The sequence below is a fragment of the Staurois parvus genome, unplaced genomic scaffold, assembly GCF_062004578.1.
Source record: "Staurois parvus isolate SC_StPar_1 unplaced genomic scaffold, SC_StPar_1.0 ptg000321l, whole genome shotgun sequence".
Taxonomy (NCBI): Eukaryota; Metazoa; Chordata; class Amphibia; order Anura; family Ranidae; genus Staurois; species Staurois parvus.
The window spans coordinates 11,882,269-11,904,199 of record NW_028318117.1 but is presented as its reverse complement, the minus strand read 5'-3'; the positions used below and the strand labels follow the sequence as shown (position 1 = coordinate 11,904,199).

The following is a 21,931-nucleotide window of genomic DNA, read 5'->3' as shown; positions in this document are numbered from 1 at the left end:
AATAAATAATTTTTAAGTCCAGTGACAAAAAAATCCCAAAATAACAGTCCCGTGACAAAATTAGTTAAATTGTAATTATATTGTAATTTTCATTGGATTCTTCCGTGCCTTTGATCCCTTCACCATCCACCAGTGCAACAACCAACATTAACCGCACTCACCAGATAATAGGGAGTCACACGCCTTTCAGGAATATTAAGGGCTCCTGGACCCCCTTTACTTTATATAGGACCTCCAAATAATGCCTCCTCTCGGATATGGGTACCTCTTCTGGTTACTCCTCTCACCGAATCCCCCAAGGAAAATCAGGAAGAAGAAAAAACCATAGCGTAATACCGTAGTGGTTTCTCATCAAAAAAATCTCTCCAGACCACTCACATTTTAGCAGGATATAACCCGCATTTTATTTGAAACAACAACGATCTTTCCTTAAAAACGATCCACTTTCCATGTACAGCGACTTTTGCATAAAAGACCCCACAGCCTAGTATACAGCAGGATGGCAGACCTCAGATGCAGACTCATCCACTATGCAAAAATGGCCCCTTGGAACGCACCGCTCGGCGTGCGTTCCACTCACCGGAAATGACGTCAGACGCCGGAACAGGCAACCGGAAGTGCAACCGTGAAGCACTTCCGGTTGCCTGTTCCGGCGTCTGACGTCATTTCCGGTGAGTGGAACGCACGCCGAGCGGTGCGTTCCAAGGGGCCATTTTTGCATAGTGGATGAGTCTGCATCTGAGGTCTGCCATCCTGCTGTATACTAGGCTGTGGGGTCTTTTATGCAAAAGTCGCTGTACATGGAAAGTGGATCGTTTTTAAGGAAAGATCGTTGTTGTTTCAAATAAAATGCGGGTTATATCCTGCTAAAATGTGAGTGGTCTGGAGAGATTTTTTTGATGAGAAACCACTACGGTATTACGCTATGGTTTTTTCTTCTTCCTGATTTTCCTTGGGGGATTCGGTGAGAGGAGTAACCAGAAGAGGTACCCATATCCGAGAGGAGGCATTATTTGGAGGTCCTATATAAAGTAAAGGGGGTCCAGGAGCCCTTAATATTCCTGAAAGGCGTGTGACTCCCTATTATCTGGTGAGTGCGGTTAATGTTGGTTGTTGCACTGGTGGATGGTGAAGGGATCAAAGGCACGGAAGAATCCAATGAAAATTACAATATAATTACAATTTAACTAATTTTGTCACGGGACTGTTATTTTGGGATTTTTTTGTCACTGGACTTAAAAATTATTTATATATATATATATATATATTTTTTATTATTTCATTAGCATAAAAGTGGTTTTGTGTCACAGTTTCTTTAAGTTTGTTAAATAGGTTGGGTGATGCAATTTATTATGTGGGTTTGTGCTGGTATTTATTGATAAAAATATTTTAGTAAATACCTGGGAAAAAAAACTAAAATTGTGCCCATGTCCAAATATATATGGACCTAGCTGTATTTCAGGTTAATAGTCCTTGGTGCTGTGGCTGCGTTCATTTTTTTATTTTTTTTTTCACTTGGTAATTTTGCTAATAACACATTTCCTGTTTCAGGGTAGCTGCGCGCACGCCTTCCTCCTCCTGTCTTGATGTGGGTATAAATGTGTGCATCTCTTCATTTCCATTTACAGACTATATTCCTCTCTGCAGTTCTCAGGAAGTACAGTGATCAGTTACTGCTGTGCAAAGCTAATGTCTGAAAACAGCCTTGGACTCATTTCACACTTGCGTGCTGTCACACTCAGCAAAGCACATTAAGGCTTTTTGCACATGGTGCTGATATTTAAATATCAGCATTTGTGGAAGTTTTCTCAGACATTTGTTTTGCTTGCATTCGTGTGTATTTATGCATGTATTTGCTTATTTCACACATACATTCCTATGCAAAATTCGTTAATGTTTACATTCATATGCGCGTGTTTACACGACTGTGTGTACAGGTACATTGTGAACAATGGGCTGCATTTTGGATCAGCTAAAAAAAAATGCTGTACATAAGTCTTTCAGGCTGCAATGTGCAAGAGGCCTTAGGGCTCATGTACACTGCTTCTGCTAAACTGACCTTCAGCGGCTGTTGAGTGTTCTTTTCAGCAGCCCCTGAACTCTCCCTAATGTTTTCCAATGTGTCCATGTACACTGTCATTTACAGGCAGTTGAGTTTACAGTCTGAAATAGTTAACGCAAACGCTCATAAACGTGTTATGCAAACGCAGCTTAACTGATGTTTTTTAACTTGCGTCTTCTAGTAGTCAGTTTCCATCATTCAGAAGAGTTTTCCAAACACCCTGTGTACATGGAGCCTTAAAGGGAAAGTCCATTGCTGGAAACTAGCAGTGCACCAAAATGAAAATTCTGGTGCCAAAACTGAAAACGAAAATTCAGAATGCTTGTGGCCGAAAATGGAAACCAAAATGCCTGTGTATGTGGGGGTGGGGAGGCTCACATTTTAATGTATATTTTTTATTTATTTTTTTAACTTCTGATTTATTGCTATCACATATGGCACCAATAGTCCCCTATGTGATAGTATATAGGTGGCAGGTCTTCTTTGAGGGAGGGAGTGAGGGGGCAGTCTGTGCAAGGAGGGGGCAGGAGAGGAGCAGTGTATACAGTATACACTCAGGCTCCTTCACTGGCTGCCGCTCTGTCAATGCCGGTTTTTAAATGTAATTACTGGCTTTTTGGTTCACTATAGCTCTAAGAAGGAGCTGTCATTCTACCCACCACTAAAGGAAAGGGGTGGGGTCACCCAGGGAGATTACCCAGTGACCCCACCCCTTTGTTTCCTTTAGCAGTGAGGAGAATGACAGCTCCTTCTTTGAGCTATAGTGAAGGAAGAAAAAGCCGGTAATTACATTTAAAAACCGGCATTGACATATAGCAGAAGCCAGTGTAGGAGCCTGAGTGTATACACTGCTTCCTCACTATATACATTGCTCCTCTCCTGCCCCCTCTTTGCACACACTGCCCATCCTCTCCCCATACAAAGAGGACCTGTCCCTCGTATACTGTCACATTGGAGTCCCCTATGTGATGGCAATAAAATCATATGAGTGACCCCAGTGACTCCGCACCTTTGTTCTCTGTAGCGGCGGGGAGAATGACAGCTCCTCCTTTGAGCTATAGTGAAAGAAAAAAAAAATCCGGTAATTACATTTAAAAACCGTCAGTGACATATAGCGGTAGCTCACTGTATACACTGCTCCTCTATTTTGGGCTACCAAAACAAGTCCACAGCTCAGCTTTGTGCTGATAAGACAGGTGTTTTTTTTTTGGTACTACAGGTGTCATCATTGACATCCAAAGAAAATCATCCTTTTAAAGGATTTTGGCAAACTGTGGGAGACTTTGTGAGGTTTGACTACTGTAGCAGTAAATGGAAGGTAAGTAATAATAGTTTTGTTAGGCCACTGTGGAGATAGGTGTGAATAAATGCATAATTAGACATTTATAGCGTGACTGTTTATTGAGGATCAAACATCAAAACATTGCCTGAGTCACCAGATAATTTATACTGATTGTGTTTTGCAAAACTTGCAGGTGAAAAACCACCTAATAAGCAAATTAAAATCCCACATTCAGATTATTATGTTATGGCTCTGTGTACAGCCACGTACTGTAGGGCTTTTGCACTTTGTGCTTGTGTTCATTTGGGTTTAGTGACTTTCACCATAGGCAGGATTAAAGTAAAAGTGATATTCCAGGTCTGTATATATTTTGTTTTCTTTAACTTTTTACTATTTGTCTGAAACCCTGGACTTCTCATGTCTATCTACTTATTGAAGATGAGCTCTGCCTGGCGTTCAGCCTAAATAAAACATAGAATTTTGCAAACGGCTTAGTGGGTAAGTTCACCTTTGTGAAAAAAAGTACATGCACATAATTTTGAAGGAAAAAAATGTGCATTTATTTTTTTCACTAGAACCTACAGAGCATTGCACCTGCGATCAGTGGATCATAGGTGCTGTGTCATTCTACATGCACTGCCTAGAGCTTTCTGCCTGTACTTCTGTATAGGTAGACAGTTCATTCACACTGCCTACAGGTCAGGAACTATGACTATGAAAAGTGTGACAGTGGATAAAAGAAGATCCTCCACCCACTGTCATGGAGAAGGAAGCTCTGGTGACAGGAGGTGGGTGCATAGAATCATATTACACCCTAAATATTTGGTGTAACATGCTCCTGAAGATGAACTTCTCCTTTTACCAATATATCTTAATGGTTTTTAATGAAGAACTTGGTTTGGTCATTCTTGTGATCCAGGCACTCCTGTCATACAACATAAACACATCCTACTCTACCTGAGACCACTCTGCTGACGACACAGCAGTTGAACAATGGAGCCTTGTCTAGGAATTTCCCCAGCCTGTAATTGCACAATGACTGAGCGGTATCATAGGAGTGCAATCATCACTTTGTTCTGTCATTTGCTTAGGAAGTAGGTGTAAACTTTGTATAAGCACTGTGCCAGAGCTTTTTACGGGGTTAACGACGTGCTCCTCTCTGTATATGACCTTGTTTGGACCTGAAAATTGGCATCAGCACTACATCATGGGAGGAAAGTGAGAAGATCGTGTGCTCCTCCCCATACCTTGAAAAGCTGGTTATTTTTAACAGATGAATGGTATGGCAGGGGAGCACAGCAAAGGTGAGCATCAATCGATGGTAGGGTGGCCTAGGAAGAGAACCTGTCACATTGATCTGAATGTGCAAATTATTATTTTCCCCTTAAATATGTTCCAGTGTCGAGGCACTGAATATCAAGGTCGAACTAATGGTTATTTCATTTTGGCAGCTTCAGGCCAAGCTCTCTTTTAGGAGTCCGCACTCGTTTTTCAATCTCTTTGCCTCCCTGCTTAACCTCTGTTGAGATAAAACATCCACACAAGGAGTGCATTGTTTTCAATGAGTTGTCAGACTCTTGGACTTGCATTGTGAGCAGTGTTAAAGCAACTCTGTCATGAGAAAACTTTGGTAGCCGTCTTTGCTTTGAATTCCTTTTTTTTTTTAATACTTGTCAGAGACTAGGAAAGTATTGAAGCCAAAGCATCAGAATGACAGCCAGTGACCTAGCATTCTCAAAGGTCAGCAGTGGCAGCCTTTATACATCTCACGAGAGCTTTTAAAGCAAAAGCACTACAAAGCAGGAAGTGGAGTCTGATTATATAATCAAATTTGGCTGCCTCTATTTACATGTATAATTACAAACTTGTGCAAATGTGTGTGTGTTTAACATTGGAAAGAATTACTTATAGTTAGGATTTTACACATGCACATCTTGAGAAAAGTTTCAGTTTAAAGCTACAACTGGCACTGCCGTCATAGAGATCTGTATCTAGCAATCCCATGCTGGAGCTAAAGAGTACTTTAGGGACTTCCAAAACTGCTCAGCTTGATGAAACTTTAAAGGGGAAGTATGGTCCAGATTCAGCCGACAGTGGGCTAAAGTTTGTTGTCAGCTGACATCACAGAGCCGGTCCAGGCTCTGCAGGGATCCTGACAATAGTCAGGATCCATCCACATGCCTGACTGGCAGCTGGCTCAGCCTTTCAGTGTGTGCCATTGGGAGACTGAGCCAGCCACTCTCGTCCCCTCCACAGTCCGGTGCTCCAGTGAGCACCTAAGGAGCAGAGAGTGGTAACTAATACTCACAGCTGTGTGCTCAGAGCCAGGGTTGCCATCAGAAAGGGATAGCCCATACCTATGTAGGGGGCTTGGGCAATGGTGTATCATCCATTGGTGCAACAGACCCCGAGGACAGCGGAGCCCACCACACCCATGGATGGATATTGTTAGCTGCAGCTATGGTTGTCATTACCCTGCTTGGCTCCTGTCACAGCATCCTTTGTGACTATGCCGCACACAGGTCTGCTGCTGTCCGGGAGCTGTGGGCATCGTGTAGCAGGCAGATGTCTGTGGGTGGGTTTGGTCTTACTGGGGGGTGGGGCTATGATGTCTGCAGGAGCCCTAGAAGAAGGAAACTGCATGCTGCTGAAGTCTGTAAGTAGATGGAGGTGATGTGCAGATTGACACAGACTGGCCTCGGGGATATTGTACTGGGAGCTAACTGATCTGGGAAGGGGGGTGGGAAATGTACTGGGGGACCCCCAGTACAATCAGTCTGTTCCCAGATCCGTTAGCTCCCAGTCTCTTTGACTATATGGGGATGCCTCTGCTGGATTGGGATGTCTCTGCTGGATTGGGCCCTCTTTGCTATATGGGAATGTCTGTGCTGGATTGGGATGTCTCTGCTGGATTGGGCCCTCTCTTTGCTATATGGGGATGTCTCTGCTGGATTGGGATGTCTCTTTGAATATATGAGGATGTCTCTGCTGGTTTGAGCCATCTCTTTGCTAAATGGGGATGTCTCTTTGCTGCAATGGACCGTCTCTTTGCTGGATTGGGCTGCCTTTTTGCTGAATATATGGGGATGTCTCTTTGCTGGATTGGGCTGTCTTTTTGCTATATAAGGGTGGTCTTTTGCTGGATTGGGCCTTCTCTCTGCTATATGGGGATGTGTGTTTGCTAGATTGGGCCGTCTCTTTGCTGGATTGGAATGTGTCTTTGAATATATGGGGATTTTTTTTTTGTTGAATTGGGCCGTCTCTTTGCTATATGGGGATGTCTCTTTTGCTGGATTGGGCTGTCTTTGTTGGATTGGGCTGTCGTTTTGCTTGATTGGGATGTCTCTGTTATATGGGGATGTCTCAGCTGTAATGGGCTGCCCCTTTGCTGGATTGTGTCTTTATCTTTGCTTTACGGGGATGTCTCTGCTGTAATGGGGCTCCTCTTTGCTGGATTGGGATGTCTCTTTGCTGAATAAATGGGACGGTCTCTTTTCTGGATTGGGATGTCTCTTTGCTGAATATATGGGCTGTCTCTTTGCTGGATTGAGACATCTTTGTTGAATATATGGAGGAAGAATTAAACATAAAGCGGTTGCTCAGTCTCCTGTGCAAAAAAAGTAAAAGTCAGCAGCTACAAAAACTAGCTGCCGACTTAAAAATTAGCCACTTACCTGGTTACCTGTCCCATGTTCTAGCAGTGTGCTCACCCCAGCTGCGTGTGTAGTGCTTCACATTGTGAATGGTCCCGTAGTGTTCTGGGACTTGTCACATCTCCCAGAAGACTGCGGGGGGGATGGTTGGGGTGGAGATTATTGGTGGGATTGTGCATCTGGTAAACTCGGACACCTGCTCTCCGCCCCTCTCAAGTGCCAATTCTTTGAGTAGAGCGGGGGACGAGCCTTTAAAACATAACTTCCCCTTTTGGGTTGAGTTCCACTTTAAGAGCTTTGTTTTTGTTTTTTTGTTTTCTTAGATCTGCTAGGGAAAGATAGACTGGTGGGGCATTGAAAAAGTAGTGCAGTTAGTATAGGGTCCTGCTCAAAAGAGTACCTTGCCATGGTGGCAGGCTTCATCATTTTTGGCCAAACTATTTTATACAGTATTTAAAAGAGGGCCAATAGTTCGCTCAGCGCTGTACATTACAAAGGGGCACAGAACATGTGACATAACAATAACAATACAATGCAAAACATGAGGCGATCGAGGGCCCTGCTCTTTCGAGCTTACAATCTAGGCTAGCTTACTGTTAAAACTTGAAAGCACTGATGACTTGGAATACACTTTTTTCATTTTCATGTATTAAGTTGTAAGAGTGTTATAACAGTAGGGGCACTGCAGGACTCTGTGGGATGGTTAGTGGGAGTGGGCTGGCCCTGGGGAATGTTGTTGACCAGGCCCAGGCTGTGTAAGTGGCCTCTAAAGCTGTGTAAAGGGCCCCAAAATTTCTGATGACTGCCCTGCTCAGGGTGAACCCGAGAACTAAGCGATCAATGGTCTTTGATTGCTCAGTTCTCGGTGTAGAGGTGGCTGAGGACAGATGCAGCATTGGATCGATGGTGCATCCACCTACGTATGTATGAATGTTTGTTTATTTGGTTTAAATCCTGCACTTCTTTTAAATGTTCACTGTATGTGATAGTCTTCAGACAACTGTTCTCGAGTGAAAGCCTTCGTGAAAAAGACCTGACTCCACAACAGTCATCTGTTGACCACTTTGCTTTTATCAGTATTTCTAGATAAACTATTTGTATTGATTGCATGGGCTGTTATACTTTATTTTGATCTACCTCTTTTATTCTTAGGAAGTGGAAAAGCAAACTTCGCACTGGAGTCTTTACTTAAACCTGAGTGGACTGCTTGTTGGCCTGTTCTCGGTGACTCTCCTGGGTCCATGGAGCGACCATGTGGGACGTCGCCCAATACTCATCCTCCCTTTCATCGGACTGACCTTGCAAGTTGGCGTGTATCTGTTGGTCATGTACCTAGAGCTACATGTTGGCTATCTATTAATTGGACGCATTCTTGCTGGCCTCACCGGTGACTTCAACACCATCCTTGCTGGCTGTTTTGCTTACATAGCAGACATCACAGATCGCGAGTCACGCACATTTCGTGTTGCTGTATTGGAGGCATGTCTAGGTATTGCTGGAATGGTGGCCAGTATCATCGGCGGGTACTGGCGAAAGAGCCAAGGCTACATTAACCCATTCTGGCTTGCATTGGCTGTTAACGTCTTCACTGCTTTCTATGTTTATTTCTGTGTCAGGGAGTCCATAAAAGACAAGAAGCCATCAAGCTTGATCACTCCCAAGCACTATAAGACAGTTTATCAGCTCTTTGCTTTGCCTGGAGAGAATAAACGACAGAGCAAGCTTTGGCTGTACGGTGTAGCCCTCCTATTGGTCATAACTGTTCACATGGGAGCAAAGGACCTTATGGTAATTTATGAACTCAGCTTTCCTATGTGCTGGGACTCTTTCCTTATTGGCTATGGATCAGCAGCTGAGCACCTGACATACCTCAGCAGCCTGGCTGGACTGCGCCTATTCCAATTGTTCCTTGCAGATGGCTGGGTGGCAGAGTTGGGATTCTTATCCAATATTGCAGGCCTGGTAGTCTTCTCTGTGGCCTCTACCACTCCAGTTATGTTTACAGGTGAGGTATTATACCGTGGAACCCTGAGGGCCCATATTTGTTTTGTCTTCAAGTATTAATACAGTTCAGTAAAGGTAATTAGCCATATACATTATATTGGCGTGAAAGTGTTTGTTCGCTATACTTTAACTTGAAAAAATACATGTGACTTAATGAGGTACCCTTGCAGCAGCTTGTGCACACTTGCAACATTTTTGGCCCTTTTAAGCTGCATTTTCTTCATTCAGGGTATATGAATGGGATACTATGTGCTGTGTATGGTTAAAGTGATTTGTAAAGCTTTACATTTTATTTTTTAAAAATAACAAACATGTTATACTTACCTGCTCTGTGCAATGGTTTTGCCCAGAGCAGCTCTGATCCTCCTACTCTGGGGTCCCCAGCCAGCTCTCCTGGCTCCTTTCCCCCCAACCCCACAAGTGCCTCCATAGCAAGCGGCTTGCTATGGTGGCACTCATGCAGACTCTCTCCCAAGCCAGCTCCCATTGCTGTGTTTGAGCCAATAAGAAGGGAGAGAGCGGAGGAAGCCACTGATCTCATGCACATCACTGGATCGAGATTTTGTGTTTTGTTTTTTTACCTTAATGCATAGAATGCATTAAGGTAAAACGCTTTCTGTCTTTAGAACCACTTTAAAGTAAACCTGTGATGGCAAAAATGTGAAATCTGCAGGGTTTTCATCTTCATTTTGGGTTCACTACCTAATCTTTCACTGAGCTTGAACAAGATTACAATTAGAGATGTCCAATGACTATTCATTTAGTGAAACCAGGATCATTATGTCAGGCCTGGAGCCTGTACCTTTTTATATTTCAATGGTTTTTATTAGTTTTAATCAGCATAAAACAGGCGACAAAACATGCCCCCACAGGGGCTATCAATTGCACCGATAAGATAACAAACATAATAATAAAAAAAACCAGTGCTCTAACTCCAACAAGGCGGAAGATACGCCCACGCAGGGGCTATCAATGGCACATAAGAGCCTGTACCTTTTAAAGACCGATCTGCCTTATTTCTATCCTCACAGGTTCTTTTTAAAAACGTGTACCTGAAACAAGATTGTTGGCCATTACTGCAATTCATGTACAAGGTCAGAAAAACATGTGCAGCAGCAAGGCCAGGAGTCAACATGCTTGGTTATCTGCTACTTATGAGATGACCTCACAGAATTTGATGAGAAAAATAATAGTCAGTGAGATCCTAGACAAGAGCACATGAAAGTTTTTATAGTTGTTGTTTCAACTTGGTTTTGCCCCTTTTCCTGTGATTAGATCCAGGTAAATATACTAAGGAATATTTTTGGAAAGCTGAATATATATATATATATATATATATATATATATATATATATATATATATTTTTAGTCTTTTGAATACTTAACTTCTCAGCGTTAGCCAATTTTTAATAGTACTAATCATTCCAAAGGGTAAAGGCCGCTCTGACATCCTCTTTTGACTGGCTCTGTCTTCAGAGTAAATATATACACATTTATATTTGTTGATTACCTTTGAGAAGGTGTTACAAGTGGTATATAATTTGGAGCCATTGTCATTCGATAGATATGAAATAAGAAGTGATATGAGCTCATTCACACGGGCAGGAAAGAACTGCATGCAGCAGATAGTTTTGTATGCATCTAAACGTAGCACTATAGTAATCAATGAATGTATACACACAGCTACATCTACGTACGGAAATATGTGCTGCCTCTAGTCGCAAACGAAAAAAAAAAAAAGTAAGACACTGCTGCAGATTTTACTCACGTACGTGCATAAATCACGAGTACTTTAAGCTCATATTTTACTCAACGCAGCGTTTTGTCTGCCTGTGTGAATGAATTTTAGCTTTGCCAGGAACATTTCTTGCATGTAGAAAATATGCTTTTAACTGCTGTACTTTTTCTGCGTGTTAATGAGCTCTAAGGCTGGAAAACTGGGTGATCATTATTATTATTATTATTATACAGGATTTATATAGCGCCAACAGTTTGCTCAGCGCTTTACAATATAGTGGGAGACAATACAGCAACAATACAAGAGGGCTAGGAGGGCCCTCATTAGAAGCGTATCTCTGTTTTTATATTAGGGGAATTTTGCTGTAAGAGGTAATGCCTTGTTTATGTAATGAGGAGAAATGGCAGGCTGCAAGTTCAAGTGTGTGTTTGGGTCTTTTTACTGATGGCACAGTATCAGTGAGAATCCAGGAAAAGTCACACATTGCATAACTGTATTGAATGTGGTTTTCCTGTGCTATGCTGTGTGAGAGCTAGTGTTTTGTCTTTAAAGCTTCCTTTGCCCAAACCTGCTAAACCTGTTTTTTTACATAGACTTCAATACTTCAATAGAGAGGTGCTCCAGTAATTCTAACTGCAGGCAGCATTCTGCCCAGCTTTCAATACTTTTCCTGGGGGAACAGTGAAACTCAATGAACCTGAACATCTGCATGAATATAACCTAACTGCAGAAGCACTTGACTAAATATGATCTGGCCAAAGGTAGCAACATGCTGATGTGTAGGCACCTCAGGGTGCTTGCAAATCTATCCTCGTGTCCCTATAAAACTCCCTGGACTCTCTCCCTAAGTTGTAAATGGGGCCTCCACTTCTGCACAACTTCAGATTAAGACCTGTCCACTCCTTATGTGAAGCCCAGTTCCTATCATTCAGCTGTTAATGTGGTTTTTGGCTAAAATTCTCTATTCTGTTATATTCTTTGTAATGTTTAAACGATGATCGCGTTCCTTCATTTTTATATTGAATAAAAGCTCTTTTCTTATTATCTATATATTTTTTAACTTTGACCGTAAGCCACATAGGTTTGATCGTTAGCCTTTTAAACTCGTTGCCCATGGGAATATATTTTGCAGTGTGTTCACATACAGTCCTTTTGAAGAACTCCCATCTCTGTGTTGTGTTCATCGATGTCAATATTCCCTCCCAGTCTAAGTCTTTGAGAGCATCTCTCAGCCTTGGAAAATTAGCTCTCTTAAAATTATTTTTCCCGTATTTGCTTGCTGTTTCCAGCTAACATTAAATTAAATCATGTTATGGTCACTGCTACCCAGATGTTCTTTTTTATGGGCATTCGTAATAAGCTCTTCATGGTTTGAGATTACCAGGTCCAGCAGAGCATCATTTCTAGTTATGGCCTCTATGAACTGTACTATAAAATTGTCCTGTAGTAGGTTTAAAAATGTTTGCCCTTTAACTGTTCCTGCAGTACCATTACTCCAGTCAATTTCCAGGTAGTTAAAATCCCACATTATTATCACTGTCTCAGCCCTTTCGATCTGTGCAAGGAACTGAGTCCCTACCTCCTCATTAACACTAGGAGGCCTATAACAAACTCCAATGATTACCTTTATCGTACACAACCTCCATGTGCAGTTCCACCCATAATGTTTTAGCCTTATCACACTCTCCATCAGCTAGGTCCTCTTTCACACTCCTTCTGAAATCACTTCTCACATAGAGACAGACACCAAAACCTTTCCCATTTACCCTGTCTCTCTGAAAGAGAACATAGCCAGGAATACTAATGGACCAGTCATGTGAAGAATGAAGCCAAGATTCAGTAGTACCAATTAAATCATAGTTCTGTTCATGCACCAAAGCTTCCATCTCACCTATATTGCTTGGCAGACTTCTGGCATTGGTGAACAAACACTTTAATATATTGACACCTCGTGCACATGTATTTTACATATTTTTTAATTTCATACAAATGTTACCAATTCCAGTGGTTGTTTTTAACATGGGAACCTTCTTATCTGCCATAACCCTCCCCTCATCTTTCTCCATTCCACCCACCAATAAGTACTGACCCCTGTCTGATCTAGCCACCCCGTTATAATCTAATTCTCTCTCCCCCCCTCGATCCTAGTTTAAATACTACTCCAGCCTTCCCATAAACCTCTCCTTCAGCACAGCAGACCCCCTTCCATTTAGGTGCAAATCATCTCTAGCATATAGGCTGCACCCCAATGAAAAGTCAGCCCAGTGCTCTAGAAACCCAAATCCTTCCCTCTTACACCAGGTCTTTAGCCATGCATTGAGTTCTATAATCTCCCCGTCTTTCCTGAGTTGCGCATGGCACAGGTAACATTTCAGAGAATATCACCTTGGAGGTCCTTCCCTTCAACTTGCAGACTAGTTCTTTAAATTGATTCTTAAGGTGCCTCCACCTTCCATGTATTCTGTCATTGGTTCCAACATGGAATCATGGGTCATACCCAGCCCCTCCCCGTAATTTATCAACCCGGTCCACCACATGCCGAACCTTGGCACTAGGGAGACAGCAAACCATTTGATTGAGGCGATCCTGGCAACAAATTATTCTATCAGTCCTTCTGATTATAGAATCCCCTACTATCACCAGCTGTCTAGGCCTTCCTGCACTACCCTCACCACCCCTCCCAGATGGTCTGCCCTCCCTGCTGTTAGGGATAGCAGTGACATCCAGGGCTGCCACCTCTGAGCTTGTCACCCCCACATCTTCACCCAACTTGCAAATCTGTTTGGGTGCTCAAACCCAGGGCCGGCCTTCCTTTTCTGTGAGCCCCTACCACTCCCTCTCGTTACAGTAACCCATCTTCCTACCTGATAATTCTGATTAGCCCCTCCACCTTTCACATCAATCCCATTAGCTACCTGCTCAGAGAGCAGGAGATCCCTTTCAAGGTTGTCGGTTCTGCCCAGTGTTGCAACCTGCTCTTCCAGATCTGTAACACGAGTTTCCAGAGGGGCAACCTGCTCACATCTGTCACAGCGGTATCCATCCTGGAGCTGTTGCTCCATTGCTGCATACATGCGGCACACTGTGCACTACACCGAAACAAAACCATCCTGCTAGCACTCATTATCCAAGTTACAATATTAATAGGAAATATCAGTTGTTACTTACAGGTTAGTAGACTCCTGTTGTTATAATCTCCTGTTTTCAACTCTGATACCTGTAGGTAAAATAAATAACTCCGTTTAGGAGATATTCCAGTAAGCAGCAGCTGATGACGTTGCCAGCGCATGCACTCTGAAGGGACAGCATACGTATGCTGTCTCTTCAGAGCTCTGTGCCACGGTCTTGACTCCCATTTGCATGCAATGGAGTGACATCATCACGGCTCGGCTATTCAAATGGCCAGAGCCGGCGAACTCAGAATGAAGACCAGGTGAAGATTGAAACCTTGGCGACTGACAGTGCGCCACTGGAGGGTTTTGTTTCAAGTCAAGTTTGTCATAATGTGCTTGTATGGTAATCATACTAGCACATCATGATCTTACCTTGCAGGGAGAACTTTTTTTTTTTCTTGGGAAGTTTACTACCGCTTTAAAGGGCAAAGTTGCTACTGAAGCTCAGGCATATGACCTGGGTGGAGCTTAGCACCAAAAATGTTGGGGCATAAAGAATATGTAAACCCAACATTTCATATTCATATGTACCTGCTGTACCGTGTACATGTATTAAAAAAAAAAAAAAGTATCCTGTACTCTTTGTATTGCTTCCTTTGTGTGAAATCCCTGGTGTTCATGCCAGTCTCTGGTTTCCTATTGAAACCTGACCACACTAGGTAGGAGAACACACCCTGGTCAGTTCTCTAGCTGTGCTGGGTGTGCCGCCTGCTTTCCTCCAATGATCAGACTTGTCCTAGCCACCCCCATCCCTCACAGCCTTTCACTGGGAAGATCAGTGTACTGATGTTTCTCCTCCCTGAGCTCTTTCTGCAGCTGAGAACAGAGGGAATGTGATCGCCTATTAAAGAAAAAAAAAAAAGGGGGGGGGAGGCATTTATAATGTTTTTTTGTATATCTATACACAAATGTTTGTCTTTGATTTCTGTTTTAAACTGAATGGGTTGTTTTTACAAGGTGAGGGTTTGCATTCACTTTTATTTTTACTTTTGTATTAAGTGTCAGTCCATTACGGCCTTGGCATAAGAGTAGCAGTGACTAACAACTCTTCACTGCTGAGCTAAACCAAAGCGGGATAAAATCTTCTGAGAACTCAATTACTATACATGCTCCATGATTGTTTGTTTGAAAGTTCATCGTATGATACAGAACATTCTAAAACCTGACATACATGGCGTGAATTTCAGCCAGTTAATTTTGAATCAGTCAAAATTTCAAGCTGTGGGTGGCTCTGATGACACCACGCAGCTTAACAAACTCTAATTAAAAAATTTGAAGGAGCTGGTGGAAAATGTCAACAGTGGCGGCATCCAGTCTGATACAGTCACTGTGTAGATATTCAGATAGCCATGGCTGTTGCCTTTCTGAATACAGTAGCTGGCAGAGAAGAGATTTCTCCATCCACACTATTAATGTGGATGGAGGATTCTTAGATTTCTCTTTTCATCCTATGTTTTGTGGAAGATTTAATCTTTATGTATGTTTTAAAATTAAGTGAACAAAAATGTTTTTATGCATTTTGTCTCATAGGGTACGGACTACGCTTCTTTTCAATGGCGACTACTCCTGTAATCCGTTCTAAATTGTCAAAGCTGGTGGAAGAAGGTGAACAAGGTAATGCCATTTTGTGAAAAAAAATCTATTAAAGTAAATACAGTAAACGTTGCCCTGAGAACAGAGCCTTGTAATGGTGTTTAACTAGCACAGGAAAAACAAATCAGTTAATATTAAACCTTTTTTGCTGTTAGACTGAAGTCTTCTGAAGATTCAAAGGTCTCTGCGTTCCTGGCAATCTTTGTAACAGTTTTTATTGCCAGTGTAAATCACAGCTGAATAAGGAACTGCTTTTGTGGTATCTGAGAAGGGTCTGGTTATGTAATAGTTAGGTTTGTAATGTGATTACAGAATAGTGTTGCTGTACTTTGTGGTTCTCGAGAGCCATACAGCATTTTGTTCTCTCCAGATTACTGTCAGTTACGCTGACTGTCATTGAATGGATTTGTGGTATAAAAAATATGCTGTAGGCGAGAAGGCATTCTTTGCAGATCTGACTATACACTTCTGTCTTCACAAATATCCATGTTATGCAAAAGACCTCCTAGTTTTTGCTTTTTTTTTTTTTTTCCTTCCCTTGGACACTGGAATTCAGAAATTCAGAAACCGTCATGTTATACTGCAGTCTAGAGGAGGTTGGAACATTGGTAATCAGAACAGTTTGTTACAAATGTCCTAAAAGATTGGGTGCCTTTTCGTCAGGTCTGCTACTATTTTTGCCAGCCTTCTTTGATTAATGGCATTTTTTCCTTGATGACTTTAATTAAGATTCCTCGCTACACCACTGTTTGAGTTGGCCTATATCCCATACATATCAGCTATCCGGATAGGTGTTTTCTAATCCTTGCTTTGGAGGCTGTATCTAGACCCAGCTGGGCAGGACATGAGGGGCTGACCTGAAATGTGATCTTTGGGCACTGGGCTCTGCATTGTGATACTTTCCAGACCTGTGTACCTTGTTAGTTAGCCACAGAGTGTGGCATAGGTGATCCTCTCTCTGAAGACTCGGTGAGTAAGGCTGGTTGGGCTGAAGCATTGGGAGTTACCTTTGTTTGCACTGCTAATCGCCTTTTCAAATCTCCCACCATTACCACAGTAAGAGCTAAGGCTGGGGGACTGAGCACTGAAGTTTTCGATTGGTTGGTTTGCAAAGTATGCTCTGTGCTCTTTCCTGACATTCAGCCTAGTGAAAGGACCGTCCCGCTGCTGATCCTTCTCCAGAAGCACCAGGTAGATCTCCAGTTTGTTTCCACTGCCTGCCTACAATGACCTGACCAACTGCATAAAAGCCTCCTAGGCATCAGCTCGCTGGTTTTGTGAGTACCAGAGGTGTTGCCTCACATTACCACTGTGCAGACTGAAGAGACTGTTTTTGAGGCACTACGGTCTACAACTGTTGCCTCAGATTAACAAGGCAAACTGAACAAAAAAAGTTCTATACAGCGCAGATGGAGGAAGCTCCCACTGCAACTATTGTATTATGACACCCGGCACCAATGACTGTCCGATGCAGCCACTGTTCGGATCCGTTGGAATCCATCTGGCTCAGTCAAGCTTATGGTCTCCAACCCTTTCCTGTCAGGGTTCTACTAGACCTGTGAGTGTATCCTGAGATTTTTGGCATCAAGCAATGGTTTCTTCATTTGCAAGGCTATCCGCTAGTCTTCTGTTCACATATTCTCTAAGTTCTACCAGGTAGATGTTGCTGCCTGATTTGATGCCAGCTTCAGGCGTAATGTCCTTCAGGTGGCTGTGAGCTGCAGCTAGTCCCCAATTCTCTATAGTAGTTTTTTAGGGGGGCCTGTTGGTATTTGCTGTGTTGCCTGTTCTTCTGGTTAAACTGCTTTTGGGTGGCTTGAAGTTTAGTCTTCCCATGTCCCTCAATGGATGAGAAAGAAAATAGGATTTTTGTATTCTATGCATCCTAAACTTATTGTGAAAGAGGACGAGAAGTAAAATGTTTTCTTGCTTGCTCATTGAGGGACACGGGAAGTCTTTAAATCTGATCTCCATGTTTACTGTAACTTTAATGGCTTGAAAGACCCAAGCCTAGGGAGCTATGGGAAGTTGACAGGGGTAAGTGTCCAAGAGGAATAGGGATAGTGATCCGAGGGAGTCTATGAAAATGAGCCAGGAGATGAAAGTAGGGGCAGTCAAAGTAAGGAATATAATGCAACAGTGGAAAAAGGGTTACAGTAGGGCAAAGTACTCACAACAGCCGGGACGGTAAGTGGAGATCAGGTTGGTCTAACCAGGTGGATGCCAATTCTGGATCCTAAAAGAAGTGGACATGGCCATCTGCCTCTACGCGGACATGGCATATTTCAGGTGTTGAACACAGTCGTTTGACTTCAGTAATGCGGGACCATTGTCTCTGAACCCTTGAGAAGAAGTCGAGGAAGGCTGCCACTTTGATGTTTTGTCTGTCACCAGATGTAGGACAGCATCCCGGTCCCTGTAGTATCTTGGTAGTGAATGTACGAGGCAGTGAGCCCGAAGGTGGCTTGAGCATGGGCATGCGGTGGGCCCTCTCCACCTCAAATGTGGCAGCGAAGGCGGCTCTACAGTAGGTGACGATTTAGGAGATTATTCGGAAAATTGGCTAGATTGGTGCCCTACACATTTGATTCTTCATATTGTCTTACTTTTGGGTAAGTTGTTGAAATTGGCACTGCATGTGTTCAGAAGAGTGGCATAGCTGGTGTAGTATGTCCTCCAGGTGGCCGATGCGGGCCTTCATCACCCTGTCTCTCAGTTTATGGAAGTCTTTGCGTAAGAGGGAGTTATTGACTATAACCTTCTCTATTTGGTGGTGAGTGTCGCTTGACACGCAGATATCACTTCCAAGACTTTTGTTGCATCAGACAGCTGAGGTTCGGAATCGGAAGTGGAGGCATCTTTCCCCGGAGCCTCCCGCTCTTTGTGCCGAAATTCCTCAGGTTTGGAGCTGGCTTCAGAGACTTTGCATGGGGACATAGTACACAGGGTGCTGGAGTAATCTGGAACAAGTGCGGGATCACTTTCAGGATATCAGGGAAATGATGTGGTGGACTGAGCTCCTCTCTCTCTCTCGAGCATCTTACTCCATTGTGCTCCAGACCACACCCCCCAACTATACCGTAAAATAGTTTGTTTTGACCAAGCTGGTCCAAATTAACTATTTCATTCTATTTCCTACTTCTGCAGCAGCTCTAAGTGCTGTATTAAATTTATATAGCCTCTGCCACACACAGTACACAGTGCCGTGTTTCAGCTGTAAGATGAAAACTTCTCGTCTCATGCCCAAAACAAAATAAAATTGACTCAGGAAGAGTTTGATGTCATTAGCTCGCCTTTTTGCCTCAGCCAATCAGAGGAAGCTTTGTATTTATTTATAGAGTACAACGCTGCCTATGAATGGCTGAGCACTGCTCAGCCCAACTCCATTTTGTTCCGGGCGAGAGACAAGAAGCTCTCACAGTTGCAACACAGCGCTGTGTACTGTAGCGCTGAGACCCTCTGCAAGTTAGCGAAGAAAGTAGTTTGCTTGGACCTGCTTGGTCCATACACCCTGGACCAAGTTAGAGTAAACATGGAAATCAGATTTATCCTTCAGGGGTCCATTGAAGGACCACTCATCTGTGTTTTATAGTCATGTACTCGATACTGCTTAGTTACAAAACTGAGGCATACTGGTGCTCCATTATTTTATTTTTATTTTTTTCATGTTTTTTGTTTTTTGGTTTGGTTTTTTATTTTTTTGGCAAATGGCAGGGGAAAGTGACAGCAGGACGCAGAAGTGACATTTTACATGTTGCTTCTGAGTTCTTACTAGTAGAGGAGATCAGTGAATGGATGTTTTGCTGGTCTCACTACCCTCTACCTGGTGGGACACACCATGCCAGTCCCAGATCCTCCAATGAAAGCACGTAGGGGGTGCCGTAATTATCCCAGGGTGTGTGGAAGAAATCCCTTGCATCTGACAGACGGCTACTGGCTTGTCAGATTTACACACATTCTTGGCTGCTGTAGCAGCTGTGAAAGTTTGTAAAACTTCTTGCTGTTGCCAATGTATTACATATGTCGATGGCAACAAACCGTATCAATGTACATGTAATTGCTGCTCCACCACTGCAATGACAGTCTTCTGTGTTGAGCCCATTCATCAAATGTTACCACACTCTCTGTCCCACATGTGAATAGAAGTCTCTCCAAGTGAGGGTAAATGCCACATTTTACCCTTGTCCTTAGACATCCTGTGGCAGTGACACAGTAGAATCACAGAAGGGGCATGAATGGCAAAAAATTATATATATATATTTTTATAGATTGGAGAGGGATCAGAACCTCAGTCAGTTTTTTTATTGACATTTATGCCCCTTCTGTGATATTAATATATATATATATATATATATATATATAATGTGTGTATATATTAATATCACAGAAGGGGCATAAATGGCAATAAAAAAAACTGACTGAGGTTCTGATCCCTCTCCAATCTATAAAAAAAAAAAAGTGTGTGTGTGTGTGTGTGTGTGTGTGTGTGTGTGTATATAGATGTGTGTGTGTGTGTATATATAGATGTGTGTGTGTGTGTATATAGATGTGTGTGTGTGTGTATATATAGATGTATGTGTGTGTGTGTGTATATATAGATGTATGTGTGTGTGTGTGTGTGTGTGTGTGTGTGTATATATAGATGTATGTGTGTGTGTGTGTGTATATATAGATGTATGTGTGTGTGTGTGTATATATAGATGTATGTGTGTGTGTGTGTATATATAGATGTATGTGTGTGTGTGTGTGTGTATATATAGATGTATGTGTGTGTGTGTGTGTGTGTGTGTGTGTGTGTGTATATATAGATGTATGTGTGTGTGTGTGTATATATAGATGTATGTGTGTGTGTGTGTATATATAGATGTATGTGTGTGTGTGTGTATATATAGATGTATGTGTATATAGGTGTGTGTGTGTATATATATATACAGAGATATGTGTGTGTATATATGTATATACAGTCATGGCCGAAATTGTTGGCACCCTTGATATTTCTCCAGGAAATCATGTATTTCTCACGAAACGTATTGCATTAACACATGTTTTGCTATACACATGTTTATTCCCTTTGTGTGTATTGGGACAAAACAAAAAAAGGGAGGAAAGAAAGCAAATTCGACATAATGTCACACAAACCTCCAAAAATGGGCTGGACAAAAGTATTGGCACCCTTTCACAACTGCGGATAAATAAGAATGTTACAAGCATGTGATGCTCCTGTAAACTCACCTGGGGCAAGTAACAGGTGTGGGCAATATAGAAATCACACCTGAAAGCAGATAAAAAGGAGAGACGTTCACTTAACCTTTGCATTGTGTGTCTGTCTGTGCCACACTAAGCATGGACAACAGAAAGAGGAGACGAGAACTGTCTGAGGACCTGAGAACCAAAATTGTGGCAAAATATCAACAATCTCAAGGTTACAAGTCCATCTCCAGAGAACTAGATTTGCCTTTGTCCACAGTGCGCAACATTATCAAGAAGTTTGCAACCCATGGCACTGTAGCTAATCTCCCTGGTCGTGGACGGATGAGGAAAATTGATGAAAGATTGCAACGCAGAATAGTCCGGATGGTGGATAAGCAGCCCCAAACATGTTCCAAAGACATTCAAGCTGTCCTGCAGGCTCAGGGAGCATCAGTGTCAGCGCGAACTATCCGTCGACATTTAAATGAAATGAAACGCTATGGCAGGAGACCCAGGAGGACCCCACTGCTGACACAGAGACATAAAAAAGCAAGACTACAGTTTGCCAAAATGTACTTGAGTAAGCCAAAAGCCTTCTGGGAAAACGTCTTGTGGACAGATGAGACCAAGATAGAGCTTTTCGGTAAAGCACATCATTCTACTGTTTACCGAAAACGGAATGAGGCCTACAAAGAACAAAACACAGTACCTACGGTAAAATATGGTGGAGGTTCAATGATGTTTTGGGGTTGTTTTGCTGCCTCTGGCACTGGGTGCCTTGACTGTGTGCAAGGCATCATGAAATCTGAGGATTACCAAAGGATTTTGGGTCGCACTGTAGGGCCCAGTGTCAGAAAGCTGGGTTTGCGTCCAAGATCCTGGGTCTTCCAGCAGGACAATGACCCCAAACATACGTCAAAAAGCACTCAGAAATGGATGGCAAAGAAGCGCTGGAGAGTTCTGAAGTGGCCAGCAATGAGCCCAGATCTAAATCCCATTGAACACCTGTGGAGAGATCTTAAAATTGCTGTTGGGAAAAGGTGTCCTTCCAATAAGAGAGACCTGGAGCTGTTTGCAAAGGAAGAGTGGTCCAAAATTCCGGGTGAGAGGTGTCAGAAGCTTATTGATGGTTATAGGAAGCGACTGATTTCAGTTATGTTTTCCAAAGGGTGTGCAACCAAATATTAAGTTAAGGGTGCCAATACTTTTGTCCAGCCCATTTTTGGGGTTTTGTGT

At 42.7% G+C, this 21,931-nt stretch overlaps 1 protein-coding gene across 1 annotated transcript in view; it reads left to right on the top strand.

The window, feature by feature from the left end:
* Positions 1 to 21,931, top strand: part of SLC46A1 (solute carrier family 46 member 1) — a 49,913-nt gene that overhangs the window by 12,294 nt on the left and 15,688 nt on the right. The window contains exons 2-3 of the mRNA XM_089683807.1: positions 8,150 to 9,002; positions 15,443 to 15,526. Of these exons, the coding sequence (XP_089539933.1) occupies positions 8,150 to 9,002; positions 15,443 to 15,526 (937 nt within the window). The remainder of the gene's footprint in view (positions 1 to 8,149; positions 9,003 to 15,442; positions 15,527 to 21,931) is intronic.